At 37.9% G+C, this 21,190-nt stretch overlaps 1 protein-coding gene across 6 annotated transcripts in view; it reads right to left on the reverse strand.

The window, feature by feature from the left end:
• The window catches only part of ANO4 (anoctamin 4), a 212,383-nt gene that overhangs the window by 2,273 nt on the left and 188,920 nt on the right, over positions 1-21,190 (reverse strand). For all 6 annotated transcript variants that reach the window (XM_064379929.1, XM_064379928.1, XM_064379931.1 and 3 more), the window contains 4 exons: positions 14,000-14,152; positions 12,840-12,987; positions 7,296-7,415; positions 5,807-5,912 (listed from right to left, as the gene is read on the reverse strand). In XM_064379929.1, coding sequence (XP_064235999.1) covers positions 5,807-5,912; positions 7,296-7,415; positions 12,840-12,987; positions 14,000-14,152 — 527 coding nt within the window. The remainder of the gene's footprint in view (positions 1-5,806; positions 5,913-7,295; positions 7,416-12,839; positions 12,988-13,999; positions 14,153-21,190) is intronic.

Here is a 21,190-nt window from a genome sequence, read left to right on the forward strand (position 1 = left end):
ATATTAATAGCTGGAATTCTGGAATTACTGTCACTTCTGTTCCTCTATATAATGGTGACCAATAAAGTACTAGATGACAATTTAAAGGCTCTTACAATTTTGAAGTATTAAATAAAGACTAAATCATGGTCAAATGACACTGCTAAGTATTTTTCATTTTATTTAAAACTTGATAAATTTGGTGATGCATGGATGGCATAAAATTCTGCCAAGTAAGAGGCTTTTCTGTATATTTCTCATATTATTTTCAAACAGTTAATAATAACATATTAAAAGAAAATGGAAAATTCTATTTGAAAAGCCAGATAACTTAAGGCAACCTTTTAAAAGTTTTGTCTGACAGATTACAGCTGAAGACTACCAGAGGTACAAAGAAGAACTGATATCATTTCTACTGAAACTATTCCAAAAAAATTAAAAAGGAGAGACTCCTCTGTAACTCATTTTATGAGGCTAGTGTCATCCTGTTACCAAAACCTGGCAGAGACACAACGACTTCAGGTCAATATCCCTGATGAACATGGATGCAAAAATCCTCAATACAATCCTGGCAAACCAAATCCAGCAGCATATAAAAAAGCTTATTCACCATGATCAAGATGGCTTCACCCCTGAGATGCAAAGTTGGTTCAACATATGTAAATCAGTAAATGTAATTCATCACCCAGACATAACTAAAGACAGAAACCATGATTATCTCAATAGATGCAGAAAGGCCTTTGATACAATTCAACATCCCTTCATGTTGAAAACTCTCAATAAGCATTCCCCTTGAAAACTGGCACAAGACAAGGATGCCCTCTCTCACCACTTCTATTCAACGTAGTATTGGAAGTTCTGGCCAGGGCAATCAGGCAAGAGAAAGAAATAAAAAAATTCAAACAGGGAGAGAAGAAGTCAAATTATCTTTCTTTGCAGATGACATAATCCTATATCTAGAAAATCCCATCGTCTTGGCTCAAAAGCGTCTTAAGCTGATAAACAATTTCAGCAAAGTCTCAGGATACATCAATGTGCAAAAATTGTTAGCATTCCTAACAAGAACAGGCAATAACAGGCAACAAGAACACTAAGAACAGGCAAGCAGAGAGCCAAATCATGAATGAACTCCCATTCACAATTGCTACAAAAGAATAAAATACCTAGGAATACAGCTAACAAGAAAATGAATGACCTCTCCAAGAACCCAAAGGATTATAAATCTATCTATTATAAAGACACATGCCCATATATGTTCATTGTGACACTGTTTACAACAGCAAAGACTTGGAACCAACCCAAATGCCCATCAAAGATAGGCTGGATAAAGAAAATGTGGCACATATACACCATAGAATACTATACAGCCATAAAAAGGATGAGTTAATGTCCTTTGCAGGGAAATAGATGAATCTGGAAACCATCATTCTCAGCAAACTGACACAAGAATAGAAACCCAAACACCACATGTTCTCACTCATAAGTGGGTGTTGAACAATAAGAACACATGGACACAGGGAGGGGAACATCACACACTGGAGTCTGTTGGGGGGTGGGGGACTAGGGGAGGGATAGAAGGGAGTGGAGAGATTGGGGAGGAATAACATTAGAGAAATACCTAATGTAGGTGACAGGGGGATGGAGGCAGCAAACCACCATGGCATGTGTGTACCAATGTAACAATGCTGCAAGATCTATACATGTACCCCAGAACTTAAAGTAAAAAAAAAAAAGAGACTATTAAAAAAAAAAGAACTACAAACCACTGCTCAAGGAAGTCAGAGAAGACACAAGCAGATGGAAAAATGTTCCATGCTCATAGATAGGAAGAATCAATATTGTGAAAATGGCCATATTGCCCAAAGTAATTTATAGATTCAATGCTACTCCCATTAAACTACTATTGGCATTCTTCACAGAATTAGAAGAAACTTTTTAAAGTTTATGTGGAACCAAAAGAGAGTCCAAATAGCCAAGACAAGCCAAAGTAAAAAGAACAAAGCTGGAGGCATCACGCTACCCAATTTCAAGTTATACTAAAAGGCTACAGTAACCAAAACAACATGGTACCAGGACAAAAACAGACACATACACCAATGGATCAGAATAGAGATCTCAGAAATAAGACCACACATCTACAACCATCTGATCTTCAACAAACCTGACAAAAGTGAGCAATGAGGGAAAGGATTTCCTATTTAATAAATGGTGCTGGGAGAACTGACTAGCCATATGCAGAAAATTGAAACTGGACCCCTTCTTACACTTTATTAAAAAAATTAACTCAAGATGGATTAAAGACTTATATGTAAAGCCCCAAACTATAAAAACCCTTGAAGAAAATCTAGGCAATGCCATTCAGGACGTAGGCATGGGCAAAAATTTCATGACGAAAATACCAAAAGCAATTGCAACAAAAGAAAAAACTGACAAATGGGATCTAATTAAACTAAAGAGCTTCTGCACAGCAAAAGAAACTATCAACAGAGCAAACAGACAACCCATAGAATGGGAGAACGTTTTGCAATCTATCCATCTGACAAAGGTCTGATATTCAGAGTTACAAGGAACTTAAACAAATTTAGAAGAAAAAACCAAGCAACCCCACTAAAAAGTGGGCAAAGGACATAAACAGACACTCCTCAAAAGAAGACATTCCTGTGGCCAACAAACATATGAAAAAAAGTTCAACATCATTCATAATTAAAGAAACATAAATCAAAATCACAATGAGATACCATCTCACACCAGTCAGAATGTTGATTATTTAAACAACAGATGCTGGCGAGGTTTCAGAGAAAAAGGGACACTTTTACACTGTTGGTGGGAGTATAAATTAGTTCAACCATTGTGGAAGACAGTGTGGCAATTCCTCAAAGATCTACAGGCAGAAATACCATTTTATCCAGCAATTCCATAACTTGGTATATACTCAAAGGAATATAAATCATTCTATTATAAACATACATGCATGCATATGTTCACTGCAGCACTATTCATAATAGCAAAGACATGGAATCAACCCAAATGACCATCAATGATAGACTGGATAAAGAAAATGTGGTACATATGCAACATGGAATACTATGCAACCATATAAAGGAATGAGATACGTCCTTTGCAGAGACATGGATGGAACTGGAAGCTGTTATCCTCAGCAATCACAGGAACAGAAAACTAAACACCACATGTTCTCACTTATAAGTGGGAGTTGAATGATGAGAACACATGGACACATGGTGGGAAATAACATACACCAGGGCCTGTCAAGGGTGGGTGTGGGGGAAGGGAAGGGAAAGCATCAGGAAGAATAGCTAAGGGATGCTGAGCTTAATAACTGGGTGATCGGTTGATCTGTGCAACAGACCACCATGGCACACGTTTACTTATGTAACAAAACTGCACATCCTGCACAGTATCCCAGAACTTAAAAATAAAAAACAAAAACAAAAAAACCCAAACAAACAAGAAGTTTTGTCTGAAAAATTTTAAGACAATAGTGGGTTTAAAAATATCTTCTTTAAAGAAAGATTGAGCCATTGGTAAACTAATTTCCAGTTTACAGGGAAAAGCAGCTTACTATTTTCTTCTCTTGGTTCCCTGGAGTGAAGGAAAAAGCAACGATAGAATAGTCTTGAAGAGGTCTAGCAAACTTTTGATACAAGCCAAAAGGCAACCTTGGGTTTTATTAATCCAGCTTTAATATATGTGACAAGAGATGAAATTTCCATTTATGACTAGAGTCATAGAAATACAAACTATTATTATGGCAATTTTCTTAAACACTAAAAGAAAATAGATAATATATTTTTACTGACATATAATACAAACAATTGCTAGAAAGATTTTACTTTATAATTCCATTTTAAGTCTCAGCAAATAAATACTTATTTGGATGCCTGAATATAAATAATTCTGTGATGATACACAACTAGAGGTACCACTTGTAATACCCAGTTCCATTGGAAAATGCTTATGATCATGTTGGGAAATTCTGATAACTATTTGAAAATCATAAATTAACTATATGAATCAGTTTATTTCAGTATGTGTAGTAACGATGGCAATAACTGGAGATACTTAGAGTGAATCTCACACTTGACAAAAACAAGCAATGGGGAAAGGATTCCTTGTTCAATAAATGGTGCCGAGATAACTGGCTATTCATATGCAGAAAAATGAAACTGGACTTCTACCATCGTATGCAAAATTTAACTCAAGATGAATTAAAGACTTAATTGTAAGACCTCAAACTATAAAAATACTAGAAGAAAACCTAGCAAATACCCTTCTCAATATTGGCCTGGCAAAGAATTTATTGTGAAGTCCTTAAAAGCAATTGCAACAAAAACAAAAATTGCTAAGTGGAATCTAATTAAACTAAAGAGCTTCTGCACAGCAAGAGAAACTATCAAGGAAGTAAACAGACAACCTACAGAATGGGAGAAAGTATTTGCAGACTCTGCATCCAATAAAGGTCTAATATCCAGAATCTGTAAGAACTTAAACAAATCAACATGTAGAAAACAACCCCATTAAAAAGTGGGGAAAGGACAAACAGATACTTCTCAAAAGAAGATATACAAGCGGCCAACAAAAATATGAAAAAATGCTCAGAATCTCTAACATTGGAGAAATGCAAATCAAAACCACAATGAGATATCATCTCACACCAGTCAGTACGGGTCTTATTAAAAAGTCAAAAAATACCAGATGCTGGCGAGGCTGCAGAGAAAAGGGGACATCTGCACACTGTTGGTGGGAATGTAAATTAGTCCAGCTACTGTGTAAAGCACTCTGGAGATTTCTCAAAGAACTAAGGGTGTAACTACCATTCAACCCAGCAATCCTATTCTGGGTATAGACCCAAAGGAAAATAAAGCATTCTACCAAAAACACACATGTACTCATGTGTCAATCACAGCACTATTCACAACACAAAGACACAGAATCAATCTGGGTGCCCATCAATGGTGGACTGGATAAAGAAAATGTGGTATGTATACACCATGGAGTACTATGTGGCAATAAAAAAGAATGAAATCATGTCCTTTGCAGCAACATGGTTGTAGGTGGAGGCCATTATCTTAAGTGAACTAATGTAGAAACTGAAAACTAAACACTGCATGTTCTTATTTATAAGTGGAAGCTAAACACTGGGTACACATGGACATAAAGATGAGAACAACAGACACTAGGGACTACCAGAGAGAGGAGAGAGGTGGGGAACAAGGGCTGAATAACTACCTATTGGATATTATGCTCACTACCTGGGTGGTGGGTTCAGTCACATCCCAGACTTCAGCATCATGCAATCTAACTTCGTAACAAACCTGCACATGTACCCACTATATCTAAAATAAAAAGAAAGGAAAAAGAAAAAAAAAAAAGAATGAGTCTTAATGGGCTGATGTTTTCCAAATGTTTCCAAACTATGGTCCCAGAATGCCTACATCAGAATCATTACAAGGAGCTCAAGAAAAGCAAGTCACAGACATGATATGTCAGAGTATCTGCGAGTGGAGATGGAAAAACTGCATTTTTCCTAAAGTTTAAGAACTATGGCCCCAGAAAATTACATTTAGGACCAACAAGTTTGGATTTTTTCCATTAAAAACCAGTGATGAACTTTCAAATATGTCTTGGAAAAATCAAATACTTCAATTAAGGAAAATAAAAAGATCAAAAAGAGGTTACATAATACGACTCTACTACTTCTAGAAGTATAGATAATCACATTCAAAATCCCTATCACTTATTTTTATTCATTACTCCTAGTGACTTCATTATGTCAAAGGAAAAAAAGAATTTGGGTGAGAAAACTTACCTCAAAGACAATGATAAAAGCTAATCGAGCAGCCAGGACATGCCAAAACTGCAGTGTGTAGCCATAGGGCACCAGTGAATGAGGCGGGTCACGGTAGTCCCGGTATCTGTAAAGACGCAGGAGAATGTTGCATTCAAACTCTGACTTTTCTGATTCTCACATCTCTTCCACTCTCATTATATAGTCCTCATTCAATAGGAGAGAAGTTTAAAAAGTGTCTGTATACTAGATATCTGTTGTTTTGCTTGTCCGGCATTTTTCTTCTGATAAAAGAATATCTCTTCTCTGGGGACTCATTTGTGTGGGCAGGATAGGGCTTCCCCCTACACCTGCCTTATCTCAGTTCCAAAGATGAGCCAGATTCAATCAGTGGCATCACCAAGATGTCTGCTAGAACTATCACTTAGTGAATGATCACTAAGCCCACAGGAGGCAAAAGCCTGGGACTGCTGGTGGCCTTTTATGGAAAGAGAGAACCTGCTTGAGAAGGAAGTCAAGAGAGCCGTTTTCCCTTGTGGCTTTGATTACAGGGAGAACATAGAATGTCATAATGGGAAATCCCCAAAATTCTTTGTTTTGTTTTTGAGATAAGGTCTTGCTCCATTGCCCAAACTGGAATGCAGTGGTGCTATCATAGGTCACTACAGCCTTGACTGCCTGGACTTAAGTGATCCTCTCACCTTGGCCTTCCCAAGTGCTGGGATTACAGGCTTGAGTCTACAAAATTCTTATAACATCCAAGTATTAGGAGAAAAAGGTGCCATCTGGACTCTTCAAGAGCTGTGCACAAGTAATCTCACTGAGCTTTTGGTGTATGGTTTTATCATCCATCAGATGAGATAATATTGCCTAGCTTAGAAAGCTAATTTGACTATTAAATGAAGTAACAGTTTCTGGCACAGAGTAGGTGCTCAACAAATTCTCCTTTGTGTTTGTTTCTATAGATACACATCAAGAGGCACAATTTAATTAATTTCCTCTTAGAGGGAGAGAAAGAGAATGAATACATATTGCAGAGACTACTGTGGTGGAACCTGAAATGAACTGGGCCTCTTTCCACACGCATCTGAGTTGTTCAACATTTAGAAATGTGGTGTGATATACTCTGGGCAAGAGAGAGAAACTGAACAAAGACAAGTGCCCTCAACAGCTGTCACTCAAAGCCCCTGGGGATTGTCTGTGCCTGAGTCCCTGGAGCAGGGGTATAACCTCCACTACTATATTTTTAGTTTTTCCCTTTAAGCCAGCAGTTCTCAATTTTGACTGCACCTGGTTTCTGAGTTCCACCCCCTAACATTCTGTTTTAATTGGTTTGGGCTGCATCCCGGGCAAGAGAAGGCTTGAAAATTCCCGATGTGCTTTTAATGCATTGTTGAGATTGACAATCACTGCTTTAAACACACTCAGCCAGAAGGGGCCTTCAGAGTAAAACCTCCCCACGGTGGAGCCAGCCCAGCTCAGGGGGAGCCACGTTGGGTGCCACACTCACCTGCAGTACTTGAGAGGAGTCCCCGAGAACTCACTGCCATCAGACTCAGGCTCAGATCGGTTCTCAAAGTCAGAAATTCGAAATACAGACAAACTGGCATTCACATAGCCAACCATGCACCTATAAGAGGAAGCAAATTCTACCATTAGAACACTGATCACCTTCTGTATCCAGTTCCCTGAAGACCCTGCTTCCCAGACATCCCTGCGATTGTAAATGCCTTTAACTGGCCCTGCCTTGTCAGCAGTACTTGAGTTGGGATGTACTGAAAAGCCCTGAGCATGTTGAATCAGGTACAAGTTGCTTGTCTTGGTTCTTGTCTTTTTTATGCAGAATTGCCATATAGAACATCTCTACCCCAATCAATGCTTTAGTGAAATAGGTAAAAAGAAGCATTACATTATGGGCATAAATTATATGTAAGTCACAGCTTCTTTCGTTGATGATACATATAAACACAGTTCCTCATTAATGGTTTTATATATATTTGCAGATATTCTCAAAATTTTCCAAATATGATTGGTGTGCATATGATTCCCCCTCCCCAACTCATATCCCATGCTACAGTCATGCTAGACTATATTCCCTGAAGGCATCTGCTGTTTTCATGCCTTTGCTCAAGTTATCTTTTCTGCTCGAATTCTCTACCTCTTTAAAAGTGGAAATTGTATTTATCCTTCAGTGGCCAACTGAAACACAACTCCTTCTGGGAAGACAACCTAATCTCTCCAGGCGAAATAACTAACTACTTTCCCTCTCTCTGTAGTGCCACTATACTTAGCTCACCATTACCATATCGCTTGTACTAGAGTTGGCAGCATACATGTATGCCCCCTCCTTTGGACTGTGGTTTTTTGGGAGCAGAGCAGGTATCTTAGATATTTACATATCCCATGACGTAGGACAGTCTTGTGCAGTGTAGGAATCCCATAAATATTGAATCGATTTGATTTCAGGAAACTAAAGTACAAGATTCTATCGATCATTGTAGATTGAATAGGTAGATAAAATCAAGGATTCAAACATTCTGGCAATAATTCCATTCAAGAAAAAGCACGTTTTAAAAATATGATAAGCACATTTTAAAAGTAGCACTCTCAGAAACATCTTTTCTACAAGTGTCTTTAAACAGTTTTACATATTAAACATTGTGACACATGAACTTATTGAAATAACAATGTTTGAAACTTTGTGTGAAATTAGCACTCTTAGATACATCCTGTATACATTTTTCTTTAAACAGTGTTTTACATACAAAAGCTTGGGTTTGGGGTCAAATCTTATCTCTGCTGCTTTCCAGCCATGTAATATAGGCAAGTTATATAACTTCTTTTTCTTTCTTTCCTTTTTTTTAATGAGCTTGGGCCTTGCTCTGTTGCCCAGGCTGGAGTTCAGTGGTGCAATCATGGCTCACTGCAGCTTTGACCTCCCAGGCTCAAATGATCCTCCCACCTTAGACTCTTGAATAGCTGGGACTACAGGCATTGCCACCACACTCGATTTATGTAACTTCTTAAAGTGACAGAAGTTCTCACCTCATAGAATCATTGAGGGGATTAAATTAAATTATGAATGTATGACATGTGATATAGATCTTAGCCTGTAAGTAAAATAAATGTGGGTGATGATTATTCATTTTTTCTTGTATCTAGCAGGAGGTCCATAAATAATTACTGATTAAATGAATAAATGAGGATCTTCAGATTCTCTTCATTAACACGTCTGGCATGATTATTCCAAGCTGCTGAACACTAAAACAAAATGATGACATGAACACAGTTCTGAGAACACATGGGTTCTGTGTGTTAGCTTGCTCAAGACAAATCACTGGCTTTATCATGGCCTTAAAAGAAATGAACCAAGCTGAAGGCCCATTTGTCAAGTCACTCATGGGTGAAAACGAATGGTCAGTGGGTGCGTAACATGCCTTAAGCCAACTGCGAGCAGGCCTCCCCTACTACTTACTGTCTGAAAGGGTAATCCGGAATGATGTCTCCCTTACCTATGAACTATCTAGAACTAGACATGAAAATAAATGAGTGCTTTGATGATGACTAGCTGTCACAGAGAGGGAGTACGTTTTAGCAGAGTCTTTCTCAAGATCTGAGCTGTGGGAAGGGAAAGGTGTTCTGGGAACTGGTGAAAAAACAGGCCCAACACTGAAATGGAATATTCATGACCCCTGCTGCGCTCTTATCTCACAGAGCAGCCCCAAGGCTTTATCAAGACTAACGCTGCTGTCCATTGGTTGTTCTGCTCAAAAACTACATTAAGAAAATTTAAATCTAAACAAAACACCTGTCTCATGGGCCTGTGCATGTAATGACAGTCATAAATCCAAGTTGAAAATGTGGCTCTAATGGGTGGTTTCTCCTGAGTGCAAAGCATGAAATGTGGACCTAGTATATGAATACACAGTTATCAGCCATGTATGTCTTCCTTTTATTTCATTTCCATAATTGGGGAAAAAATGGATGGCTAGGTATTTCACTAATTCCTTTCACCTTTTGTAGACTGTTAGCTATTGCCAACATCAAATAGTTAAGGTCATCATCAATTCAGGCAAGTGAGATTTCTCATACTTTGCTATATAAAGTTCAGCTAGTGGCATGCAAGTATCAACTCATTGTCCCACTGTTTTATAGCAGGAACATCACAGGTAGTAGAGAGACCATGTCTATCACTGGGTTTACCAGCAGGAATGCTACATACCCTCACTGTGACCCACCACCAGCTCTCAGTGAAACAGAGGAGATGAGGCTACATTGATGATCAGGGAGAATTGAGAAGTACCAAGAAAAATGTATCAGATAAAGGTAGAGTTCCCTGTGAATATAAAGTCAGTTGTCTTAAAGGACTGGTAGATGGCCTCTGTAGGCACTTCCAAGAAAGATCTAGAAAATGTCTTATATAGGGTAGTGCCATTTGGATGAGGACACATATATCTTCCATGTAACTTCGGAGAAGACCACACATTCATTTACAGGTGAGAATTCTGCCATAAAAACCATTCACCACTTGTTTTCAATCCTTTAATACATAAGAAAGGGATGAGCCAGCAATCACTGTACTATTCCAAAGGCCGATGACTTTCTACACTTTGACAATTCTGCTACTCTATGACTTCAATAATTTCTAAACCATTTCTAAATTGGAAAAAGAAAAAAAATCTGAAAAGTAATAGAGTGGCCAATGGGGCAGAAAGTAAGACTCATGAAGAAACATACATAAATGTAACTATGAATACATGAAAAATGACCACTGGATTAGAAGATAAAAGATCTATAAATTGAAAGTGGCAGAAGGCTCTTAAGTCAAAGAGAAAAGGTAAAAAAGAAGTGAAATGAAAAGCTCTGAAGAGCTCGATAAAATTGATTTAAGGACACTATTAGATACATTTTAGTCACCATGGACATTGTTTTAAATCTAATAGGTTGTTAAAATTCTAAAGCTTTGATTCTCTATGAATTGTGCATAAAGGTTTCCATTTTATTTTTTGGTTCCCCCTAAAACAAGGTAGATTTCACCATATTTGAATTTGGGAAAGAACCAAAAACCACTGGGACGGAAACTCCAGGGGGTTTATGGTTAAGGGACAGCCCCTAGGGCTGTGAGGTGCAGGATGGAGAGTGAGTCGAGGCTCAATCTTCATGTTGGGCTCCCAGAGTTACTCAGCCTTGTGATTCTGGACTTAACCTCTTTTAATCTTTTCCTGCTCCTCAAAGTGAAGATTATAATGCACATCCCACTCCCAGGGCTGTTTTGAGAATCAAATGTAAAACATATGTGAAAGTGGTTTGAGTGAAGGTATGCTGTTTTAGGCTAAGCCAAGCAGAGACTGTCGATGACAGTTGCAGTAAGAAAGAAATGCAGGGAAAATGTGGCATGTATACACCATGGAATACTATGAAGCCATAAAAAACGATGAGTTGGTGTCCTTTGTAGGACATGGATGAACCTGGAAACCATCATTCTCAGCAAACTGACACAAGAACAGAAAATCAAATACCACATGTTCTGACTCATAGGCTGGTGTTGAACAATGAGAACACATGGACACAGGAGGGAAGCATCACACACTGGGGGAACTAGGGGAGGGACAGTGGGGGGTGGGGAGTTGGGGAGGGATAACATGGGGAGAAATACCAGATATAGGTGATGGGGAGGAAGGCAGCAAACCACATTGCCATGTATGTACCTATGCAACAATCCTGCATGTTCTTCACATGTACCCCAAAACCTAAAATGCAATAAAATATGTATAAAAAATAAAATAAAATAAAATCTATAAATTGCTGCCAAAAAAAAAAAAAAAAAAAGAAATGTCTGGGCAAGATAATGTATCTTTAAATTTCTCTTAAAATGGGTTGGTATGCCCACTGAAAGTTGCTAGATAATTAGTGTGTCATGGCCACATGCTTATATTAGTCAACAATTTTATAGAAGCCTTTTCAAATAACTGGATTGTGAGCTTTATGAAATTACTCAATCATCCATGACTTAGCCCATTTACATAGGATTCATAATGAAATTGAACCCAGCCCAGGTTTGCATGAGTTCAGTTGATTTGATTTGGTGGCACTTAACTCCTTGGGGTTGATCAATTACAATGGCTGTAGAGGAGAAATTATCTGGCTCAGGCTAGTAAACCAGGGCTGCTTGTGTAAGTAGACAGCAGCCCATGTAGGGTGATTTCTGGGTTATTAAGAAGACCCTGTGATCCCCAAACACACCTCACTCTGACCTATAGACATCAAAGTCCCAAAATAAGAATTTAATTATTTTGGCTTTAGCCAAACAGGGATTTTTGAAGTATGTTAAGACTTCTTGCACTTTTTCCAAGGTACAGGAATAAAAGCTAGGTAATATGTTATAAGTTTGAGTAGGCTTTATCTGATTATATATAGAGTGCCCTGGCTTTGCAAACCACCGAGGCAATGCCACAGAATTGATCTCCCCCGGGAGTTTAGTCCACCCAACTTGCTTTGGGTAATATAGGCACTGGTCAGGTCAATACCCAGGAAAAAATAATTCACTTACTTATTCCACAAATACTTACTGAGGACCTACTGGGTACTCAGTACATAGTTCCGTATTTCCTATGTAAGATCTGCAGAGTTTACACATAATGGCACAATGTAAATCAGATTGTAACTGTCCTTTTGCAAACTCATAAAATGACATAACTATATACAATATCATACACTACTTTTTTGCTATACATTAGCAAATCACATATTTCTAAATTCATAGTGGGCAGAGGTTCGGGGATGGGGAAAATGATTAATTGCTACTCTTACATTGGATTCCATCTAAAACCTGTTTGAGTTGTATGTCCTCCAACTCTTCAGTAGATGAGGATGTGTTTTCTTTGGCTGAGAGTGTTATGATTTATAATAAATCGTAATTCCACCTCCCCTATCACAGGCCTCTCCTTCTGGGTGTGTATCCCATATTCTCCAGTGCAAAGTCTTCTGTCTGAGTGTCAAACCTCAAAAAATGGCTAGAAATAGAAATTGCATAATGGTTTTATAGCAAACTTACTTTTGCCCAGCTTCTCCTTGGCCTGCACAAGGTCCATACTTATAAGCATACACCAAGCGAGGGATAAAGTCAGATGTTATTGCTATGACAAATGCATTTGTAATAACAGAGAGAATTCCAATGCCTTCAAGAATTCCATACCAAATTCCTATTCAAATAGAAGTGTTATATTAGTTCCATACACAAAACAGAGGTAATAATTACGAAAAAATGAGGGAATTCATTTTTAAAAGTCCTTCTCATGGATCCTTTCTTCATCTTTCCAAATACCAACTGTTGCAACCATGAGGATGGATTTGTCCAAAGAACTTGGCACTAAGGGAGTTTCTATGGAAGTGTCTACATGTTCATGATTTAATAGTCAGGATCAGACATGAAGCAGAGAATTCTGGTCAATGATAAAGTTCCAAAATACCATCTGATAGGATCAGCATAAATAATGTCAAGCCCCACCAGACTGGTAGCTCCTTAAGGGCATGGATAGGGTCCCTTCTGTTCATCTTTGTGGGCGCTGCCCATGATACACTGAGCCAGGGTAGGTGCTCATTGAATGTGTGTTTGTTTCATATGGAGGTTAAAAGACTTCATTAGCAAGAACATCCACATGCAATTCTCTTCCACACATACTGGCTGGGTGATTGCCTGCTCTCTGCTAACCACTGGATGCAGAAATGAATAGAAAAAAGACAGTCTTTGATCTCAGGCAGCTCTCATGAGGACTGCATCTGATTCAATTCAGCATCTCTAGTCAAAGACCAAAGTTCATCTCTGCCCTTAGAAAAACTGGATTATACTTCATGTAAATTGGGCAAACATTTAGGAAAGAACAAATTAAGGCTGAGAAAATGGAAGATCTATTTTAAAAAGGATGTAAGTGATAATAAATCTAAATTTTAGATTCTATAATCTTAAGATAGAAACAATCAAATTAAGAATTTTTTAAGTACAAATTCTCTAGCACTGGAAATTATAAAATTCCAAATAGGCAGCTTTACTTCTTGACTAATATTATTTAAAACTAATATAATTATTCATTGCAAAAATTAGGTGAATTACCTTAAATGGAGACCATAATTAAAAATCGAAAGTTTGTGGGTTTTAAAATTTTATTCACCAGATGGTTAATATTTATTTTAAAAACATACCCAAATCCAACTTACCTATGTCTTTGGCCCTTGAAGCTAAAGGTCTCCTCCACTGTGTGACAAATTTGTAAGCATCAAGTCGAATTTCAATTATGTTATTCAGTAAGGCCAGAAGTGGTGCTAGGGGAAAAGCTGCCACAAAAATAGTTGTGAATCCAAATTGAAGAACTAGGAAAGAAAACAGGAAAAAGAACAGAGAGTATTGGTTTTCCATTACCATTTTCACAGGGCTCATAATCTGAATATGTGATTGTCTTAAGTCCCATTTTTCCCAACACAGAATCACAGGGGACATCTCTTTCAGAAAGATGGCCAGGAAACTGGAAAAACAGGTATTTCCTGGGCCTGGAAGCAATGGAATCCTAGGAGCAATAAGCACACCTAGGATCCAGATCTTGTTTCCTAAATATCATTCTCTAACAAAAGGAATCAGTGTTCTTTGAAGGAAGGTTTGATTCCAGAGCTATGGTAGGGACAATACAAAAGAAGCCTGGAACATCTTGTGGTGCCAGAAAGGAATGCTCAAAAAACGATGGGGACATGCCAATAGAACACAAAACAAACTGAAGGCACACCTAATGGCCAAATCTGGAACAATTTGTACAAAACAAAATTAATAATGAAAGCAGAGGATTATGACCCAAAGACTAAGTATCTAAGTCCAGACTGATGTAAATATATACCTACATAAATAAATAATTGATTAAATAATGTAGATAAGGGATGGCTCTTCCTTATGGTAGAATTCTAATTAATCAACATAGGAGAAATTATGAAAATTAAAAAATCACCATGAGTCAAACATCACAGTAACAATTTTTGTAGGCAAGAAATATCAAAGAATGCTATAATTAGTAGGAGGAAGTATATTGAAGAAACTAGGGTATTTATGGATTCTTAAAGTATCTCCTCACATAATTTTTACTAATTCCAAAGGGAAAAACAGTAAATTTTTAGCAGAGAAACTGGAAAATCTCTTCTGTTTTTTTGTTTTTGAGATGGAATCTCACTCTGTCGCCCAGGCTGGAGTGCAGTGGTGCGATCTTGGCTCACTGCAACCTCTGCCTCCCTGGTTCAAGCGATTCTCCTGCCTCAGCCTCTTGAGTATCTGGGATTACAGGCACCCGCCACCATGCCCAGCTAGTTTTTATATTTTTAGTAGAGACGGAGTTTCACTGTGTTGGTGAAGTTGGTCTCAAAGTCCTGACCTCGTGATTGACCCACCTTGGCCTCCCAAAGTGCTGGGATTACAAGCATGACCCACCACGCCCAGCTGAAAACACCATTTTAACCAAGTGATCAAAGTTAATATCGCCAGTAGTAAGACATAATGATGTCACACACCCCTGATATGATGCACTGAGGAGGGTATAACATCATTTCTGTGGTATTCTTGCCAAAAATGAATTACCCCAACCCAATCATGCAAACACATGAGACAAACCTGAATTGAAGGAGCTTCTACAAAACTACTGACAGGTACTCTGCAAATGTGTCAAGATCATGAAAAACAAAGACAGACTGAGGAATTGTCATAGATTAAAAGAAACTAATGAGACAATACATCAAAGTGAATGCTGCATCTTGGAAGTATTGTGAACAAGAAAAAAGTTATTACTGGGAAAATGCAAAATTCAAATAAAGTCTGTAGATTAGACAACAGTATTATATTAATAACTTCTGGTTTTAATAAATATGTAAGATGTTAACATTAGCAAAAGTAAGGTGTAGAAACTACTGTTTTCGCAACTTTGCAAAATAAAAATTTTTGAAAAAGGAGGTGGTTTCTGATGCAAAATAACCAGTCAGCATAATGGAAAATAAAAAAATAAAGTTTACTGGGCATCATGGACAAAAAGTATTTGACTGTTTGAATGACTATATATGTACGCATATATGACTGTAAAAATAGTAAAAAATATATTTACAAACTTTATTTTAGAAAGTAACAAGGACAAAACAATGACTATGCATATATAGCATTTTCTATGTAAGAACAGGCATTGTTCTAATTACTTCATATAAACCAACTCATTTAATTTTCATGACAACCTTATGTGGTAGGTACTACTATTATCCTCATTTTACAGGTACAGAAACAGAGGCACAAAGAGGTCAGGTAACTTGCCCAAAATAAGTAACTAAGAAGGGACTCTGGCTGGGTGCAGTGGTTCACACCTGTAATCCCAGCACTTTGGGAGGCCGAGGCAGGTGGATCACGAGGTCAAGAGATCAAGACTGTTCTGGCCAACATGGTGAAATCCCATCTCTACTAAAAAACCAAAAATTAGCCAGGCATGGTGGCACACACCTATAGTCCAGCTATTTGGGAGGCTGAGGCAGGAGAATCACTTGAACCCAGGAGGCAGAGGTTGCAGTGAGCCAAGATTGTGCCACTGCACTCCAGCCTAGCAACAGAGTGAGACTCTGTCTCAAAAAAAAGAAGGGACTGTAACCCCGGTGGTGTAGCTCCAGAGTTGTGCATATTCCACCTACCTTATCTAGGTGACACTGCCACCTCCAAGTGTCCCCTCTCTTTGGTCACATTCACACTCAGTGCTTGTGCTAGGTGGCTCTTTACCCACCAATAAATGTGGGCATTCCCCTCTGTTTCAACCGTGGATTTCTTTTTCTCCTGGCTTCTCTCTTTCCTTGGGTAAGTCCATGTACTCCCATGACTTCACTATTCTCTCTCTGATAAGGGTTCTCAATTCTCTATCTCTAATCCTGACTCTTTTCAGGGAATTTCCAGTTGTCTGCTATGCTACAGAAACAGCACTCCCCAAACCAATCTCTGAATCTCATTCTTGAACCTATTTGTCCTTTTATGTTCCTCCTTCTTTCCTTCCTTCAGAATCAACTTGCATAAGAACCAGGTCTCAACTAGCTTAGTTTTGAGAACCATTAGCCTTTTAGTCCTGACAATTACTCTTCAGAAATCTCTCTCATTTCTCCCTCCTCTCCACTTCCATATTTGAGTTCAGACTGTGATTTTCTAACTGGCTTTTTTTTGCCTCCAAACTTTCAGCTCCCTTCTCTGTTATTCTGCTGTCAGTGTGCCTAAAATGTTGGTTCAAGCCCATCACTCATGTCCCTACACAAAATGTTTCAGTAGGTTCTCATTGTCTACAGAATAAATCCCAAACTTTTCACCATGCCATTCAAGGATCTCAATAAATTGACTCCAAGCAAACTTCCAAGCCTCCTGTTCAAATAGACCCCACACAGAAGACTGGTTTCCCAAACAATCCTCTACTCTGGCCACGCTAGTCTTCTGATTTTATGGGGATACAGTATATATACACTTAGTGTTTCTATGACTACTTTGATGAAATTCTATTTTTCCTTCAAGAGTACATACAAATGTACCCTCTTGAGTCTTCCATAATTGTAATTAACTGCTGCCTCCTCTGTAGCTGCCAAAACTCTGCTCACCACCATAAAATTTACTTTGTCCTGATTTTATGGTGTTTTGCCTTTTCCCCCTTTTGTAGTGAACTTCATGAAAGTAGGAATAGCAGCTTCTTTATGTTTCTATTTCCTACATACTCACTAAAGGGGTTTTTGTGTATGGGAAGGACTTGTCAGGTACCAAATAATACTAGTTCAATGACCGACATATAATTACAATGAAGAAAGGCCAGAACACAAAGAAAACCTATCGGGTAGAAATAAAACTGACAGATATGATTCTTAACAATCATTAACAGTACTAGATCTTATGGACAGAAAAATGCAACGAAAGATTAGTTTTTTAAGGTTGTATTTATAATGAAAATAACCGCAAGTTTAAAAGGAAAATGTGTTCAGATCATTGGTAGTTTTTGTTTGTCTGACACCTAATGAGTTTCATTATCTAGTTAAATATTATGGCCTAAAGTCAAACTTGCCAATCATTTTTACATAGCACATAATACTGGTCTTGAAGTGATTAACTATGATGCCCATTAATTACCACTTTTTTTTTCAAGGGAAGAGACTTGTAGCATAGAAGGTAGATTTTTAAAAATTTGTTGGGACACAACATATCTACAACCACCCGATCTTTGACAAACCTGATAAAAACAAGCAATGGGGAAAGGATTCCCTGTTCAATAAGTGGTGTTGGGAAAACTGGCTAGCCATATGCAGAAAGCAGAAACTCGACCCCTTCCTGACACCTTACACTAAAATTAACTCCAGATGGATTAAAGACTTAAACATAAGACCTAACACCATAAAATCACTAGAAGGAAACCTAGGCAAAACCATTCAGGACATAGGCGTAGGCAAGGACTTCATGACCAAAACACCAAAAGCATTGGCAACAAAAGCCAAAATAGACAAATGGGACCTAATCAAACTCCACAGCTTCTGCACAGCAATAGAAACAGTCAATAGAGTGAATCGGCAACCAACAGAATGGGAAAAAACTTTTGCAGTCTACCTATCTGACAAAGGGCTGATATCCAGAATTTACAACGAGCTAAAAAAGATTTACAAGAAAAAAACAAACAAGCCCATTCAAAAGTGGGCGAAGGATATGAACAGATACTTTACAAAAGAAGACATACATGAGGCCAACAAGCATATGAAAAAATGCTCATCATCACTGGCCATTAGAGAAATGCAAATCAAAACTACATTGAGATACCATCTCACACCAGTTAGAATGGCGATCATTAAAAAATCTGGAGACAACAGATGCTGGAGAGGATGTGGAGAAATAGGAACACTTTTACACTGTTGGTGGGAGTGTAAATTAGTTCAACCATTGTGGAAAACAGTGTGGCGATTCCTCAAGGACCTAGAAATAGAAATTCCATTTGACCCAGCAATCCCATTACTGGGCATATATCCAAAGGATTATAAATCGTTCTACTATAAGGACACATGCACACGAATGTTCATAGCAGCACAGTTTACAATAGCAAAGACCTGGAACCAACCCAAATGTCCATCGATGATAGACTGGACAGGAAAAATGTGGCACATATACACCATGGAATATTATGCAGTCATTAAAAACGAGGAGTTCGCGTCCTTTGTAGGGACATGGATGAACCTGGAAACCATCATTCTCAGCAAACTGACACAAGAACACAAAATCAAACACCACATGTTCTCACTCATAGGCGGGTGTTGAACAAGGAGAACACATGGACACAGGGAAGGGAGCACTATACACGGGGGTCTGTTGTGGGGGAGTAGGGGGGACAGCGGGGGGGTGGGGAGTTGGGGAGGGATAGCATGGGGAGAAATGCCAGATATGGGTGAAGGGGAGGAAGGCAGCAAATCACACTGCCACATATGCACCTATGCAACAACCTTGCATGTTTTTCACATGTACCCCAAAACTTAAAATGCAAAAAAAAAAAAAAAAAAAAAAATTTGTTGGGAAAAAACTTTTAAATATTAGAAAGCACAAAGAATGATATAACAAACTTCCAAATACCCATGGAAGAGGCAGAATTAACTCTTGGTAACATTTTGTCATACCTGCTTTATATCTTTTTACAAATAAAATAAATACCATATGGATAAAACTGAATTTGCCTCTATTTTTGCTCTTGAGTGGTCTCCTCTCCCTTCACAGAAATAATTTCTGACATGAGTTTTGCATGCATCCTTCCAGTTCATATATATATATATATATATATATATATATATATATATATACACACACACATAAACATCCATATATCAATAAATTATTCATAGTGCATATGTAATGTAAATAATATTTTTGTGCCTAAACTTTACATAATGGTATCATTATTTACAAATTTTTTGCCCTGTTCATAGTACATGATATTTTTGAGATATTATCTTGATCTATATAGATGTAGTTCAGCTTTTAACTGTTTTATATTCTAATATGTAAGTATACCTTCTTTTAATTTACTTATTCTCAGACATTACCACTTCAATATAACTTTTCCTTGTTCTTTATTCCCTTCTGGGACTTCTATTACAAATATTTCAGCCTTTATGGCTGTTTTGCATGTTTCTTATGTTTTCTGCTCTGCTTTTCTATTATTTTCTCTGTGCTTCTGTTTGGATCTTCTTTTTATTGACTTGTCTTCAAGTTCACTAATTCACTGTCTTATGCTGAGTCAATCTGCTAATTTTTTTTTTTTTTTTTTTGAGACAAGAGTTTTGCTCTTGTCGCCCAGCCTGGAGTGCAATGGAGCGATTTTGGTTCACTCTGCCTTGCGGGTTCAAGTGATTCTCCTGCCTCAGCCTCCTAGTAGCTGGGATTACAGGCACATACCACCATGCCCAGCTAATTTTTGTATTTTTAGTAGAGACAGAGTTTTGCCATGTTGGCCAGGCTGGTCTCGAACTCCTGACCTCAGGTGATCCACCAGCCTTGGCCTCCCAAAGTGCTGGAATTACAGGCATGGGCCACCATGCCTGGCCTCAATCTGCTATTAAACATATCAAATGAGTTATTAATTCCAGGTTTACATTTTGTAATTCTAGAATTATTTTTTATAGATTTTAATTCCCTTTTAAAAGTCTCCATTTTTAAATCATTTTTGTGAATACTTTCTTCTATTTTTATATATAAATCATAGTTATTTGAAAGTCTGTGTGCTAAACCCTATTTCTGAATCATCTTTGGGTCTCCTTTTTCCTCTTAATTATTGGTCACATTTTCTTGCCTTTTTGCATACCTAGTAATCTTTTTATTGTATGCCAGACATGTAGAGGCTCTAGATCGAGGGTCAGCTAACTATGGTCTGTGGCCAAATTAGGCCAACCATCTGATTTTGTTTTTTAACCACCTGTGAGCTAAGAATAGTTTTACATTTTAAATGGCTATATTTTAAATGGCTGTAAAAATGTCTACATAATTGCCTTGATTTTGCCATTGGCTCAAAAAGCCAAAATTATTTACTATCTAGGTCTTTAGGAACAAATTTATGATACTCTACTCTCAGTGATGTTCTTTTCTACCACAAAGAATTCATCCTAGTGATGTTAAGGCAGATAAGACAGATCACTTAAAGCTGGTCACAGATTAATCTGGGCCTAGAGTTTTTGTAAAGCTTATTCCACCTTTGATTTGCTCTTGTTCCTTTGCTGTGATTGAGACCCTGGTGAGTCCCTATCTCCTTAGCTCTGAAAGGCAGTACGAGGCTCAGTTTTGCCCTTTGAAAGGTTTTAAGGTTAGTTCTTCAGCCTCTTGCCCATCACATCTTCAAAGTGTTGCATTATTAA

Source organism: Aotus nancymaae, unplaced genomic scaffold, assembly GCF_030222135.1.
Source record: "Aotus nancymaae isolate 86718 unplaced genomic scaffold, 86718_ANA_hifiasm-v0.15.2.pri h1tg000021l, whole genome shotgun sequence".
NCBI classification, from domain to species: Eukaryota; Metazoa; Chordata; class Mammalia; order Primates; family Aotidae; genus Aotus; species Aotus nancymaae.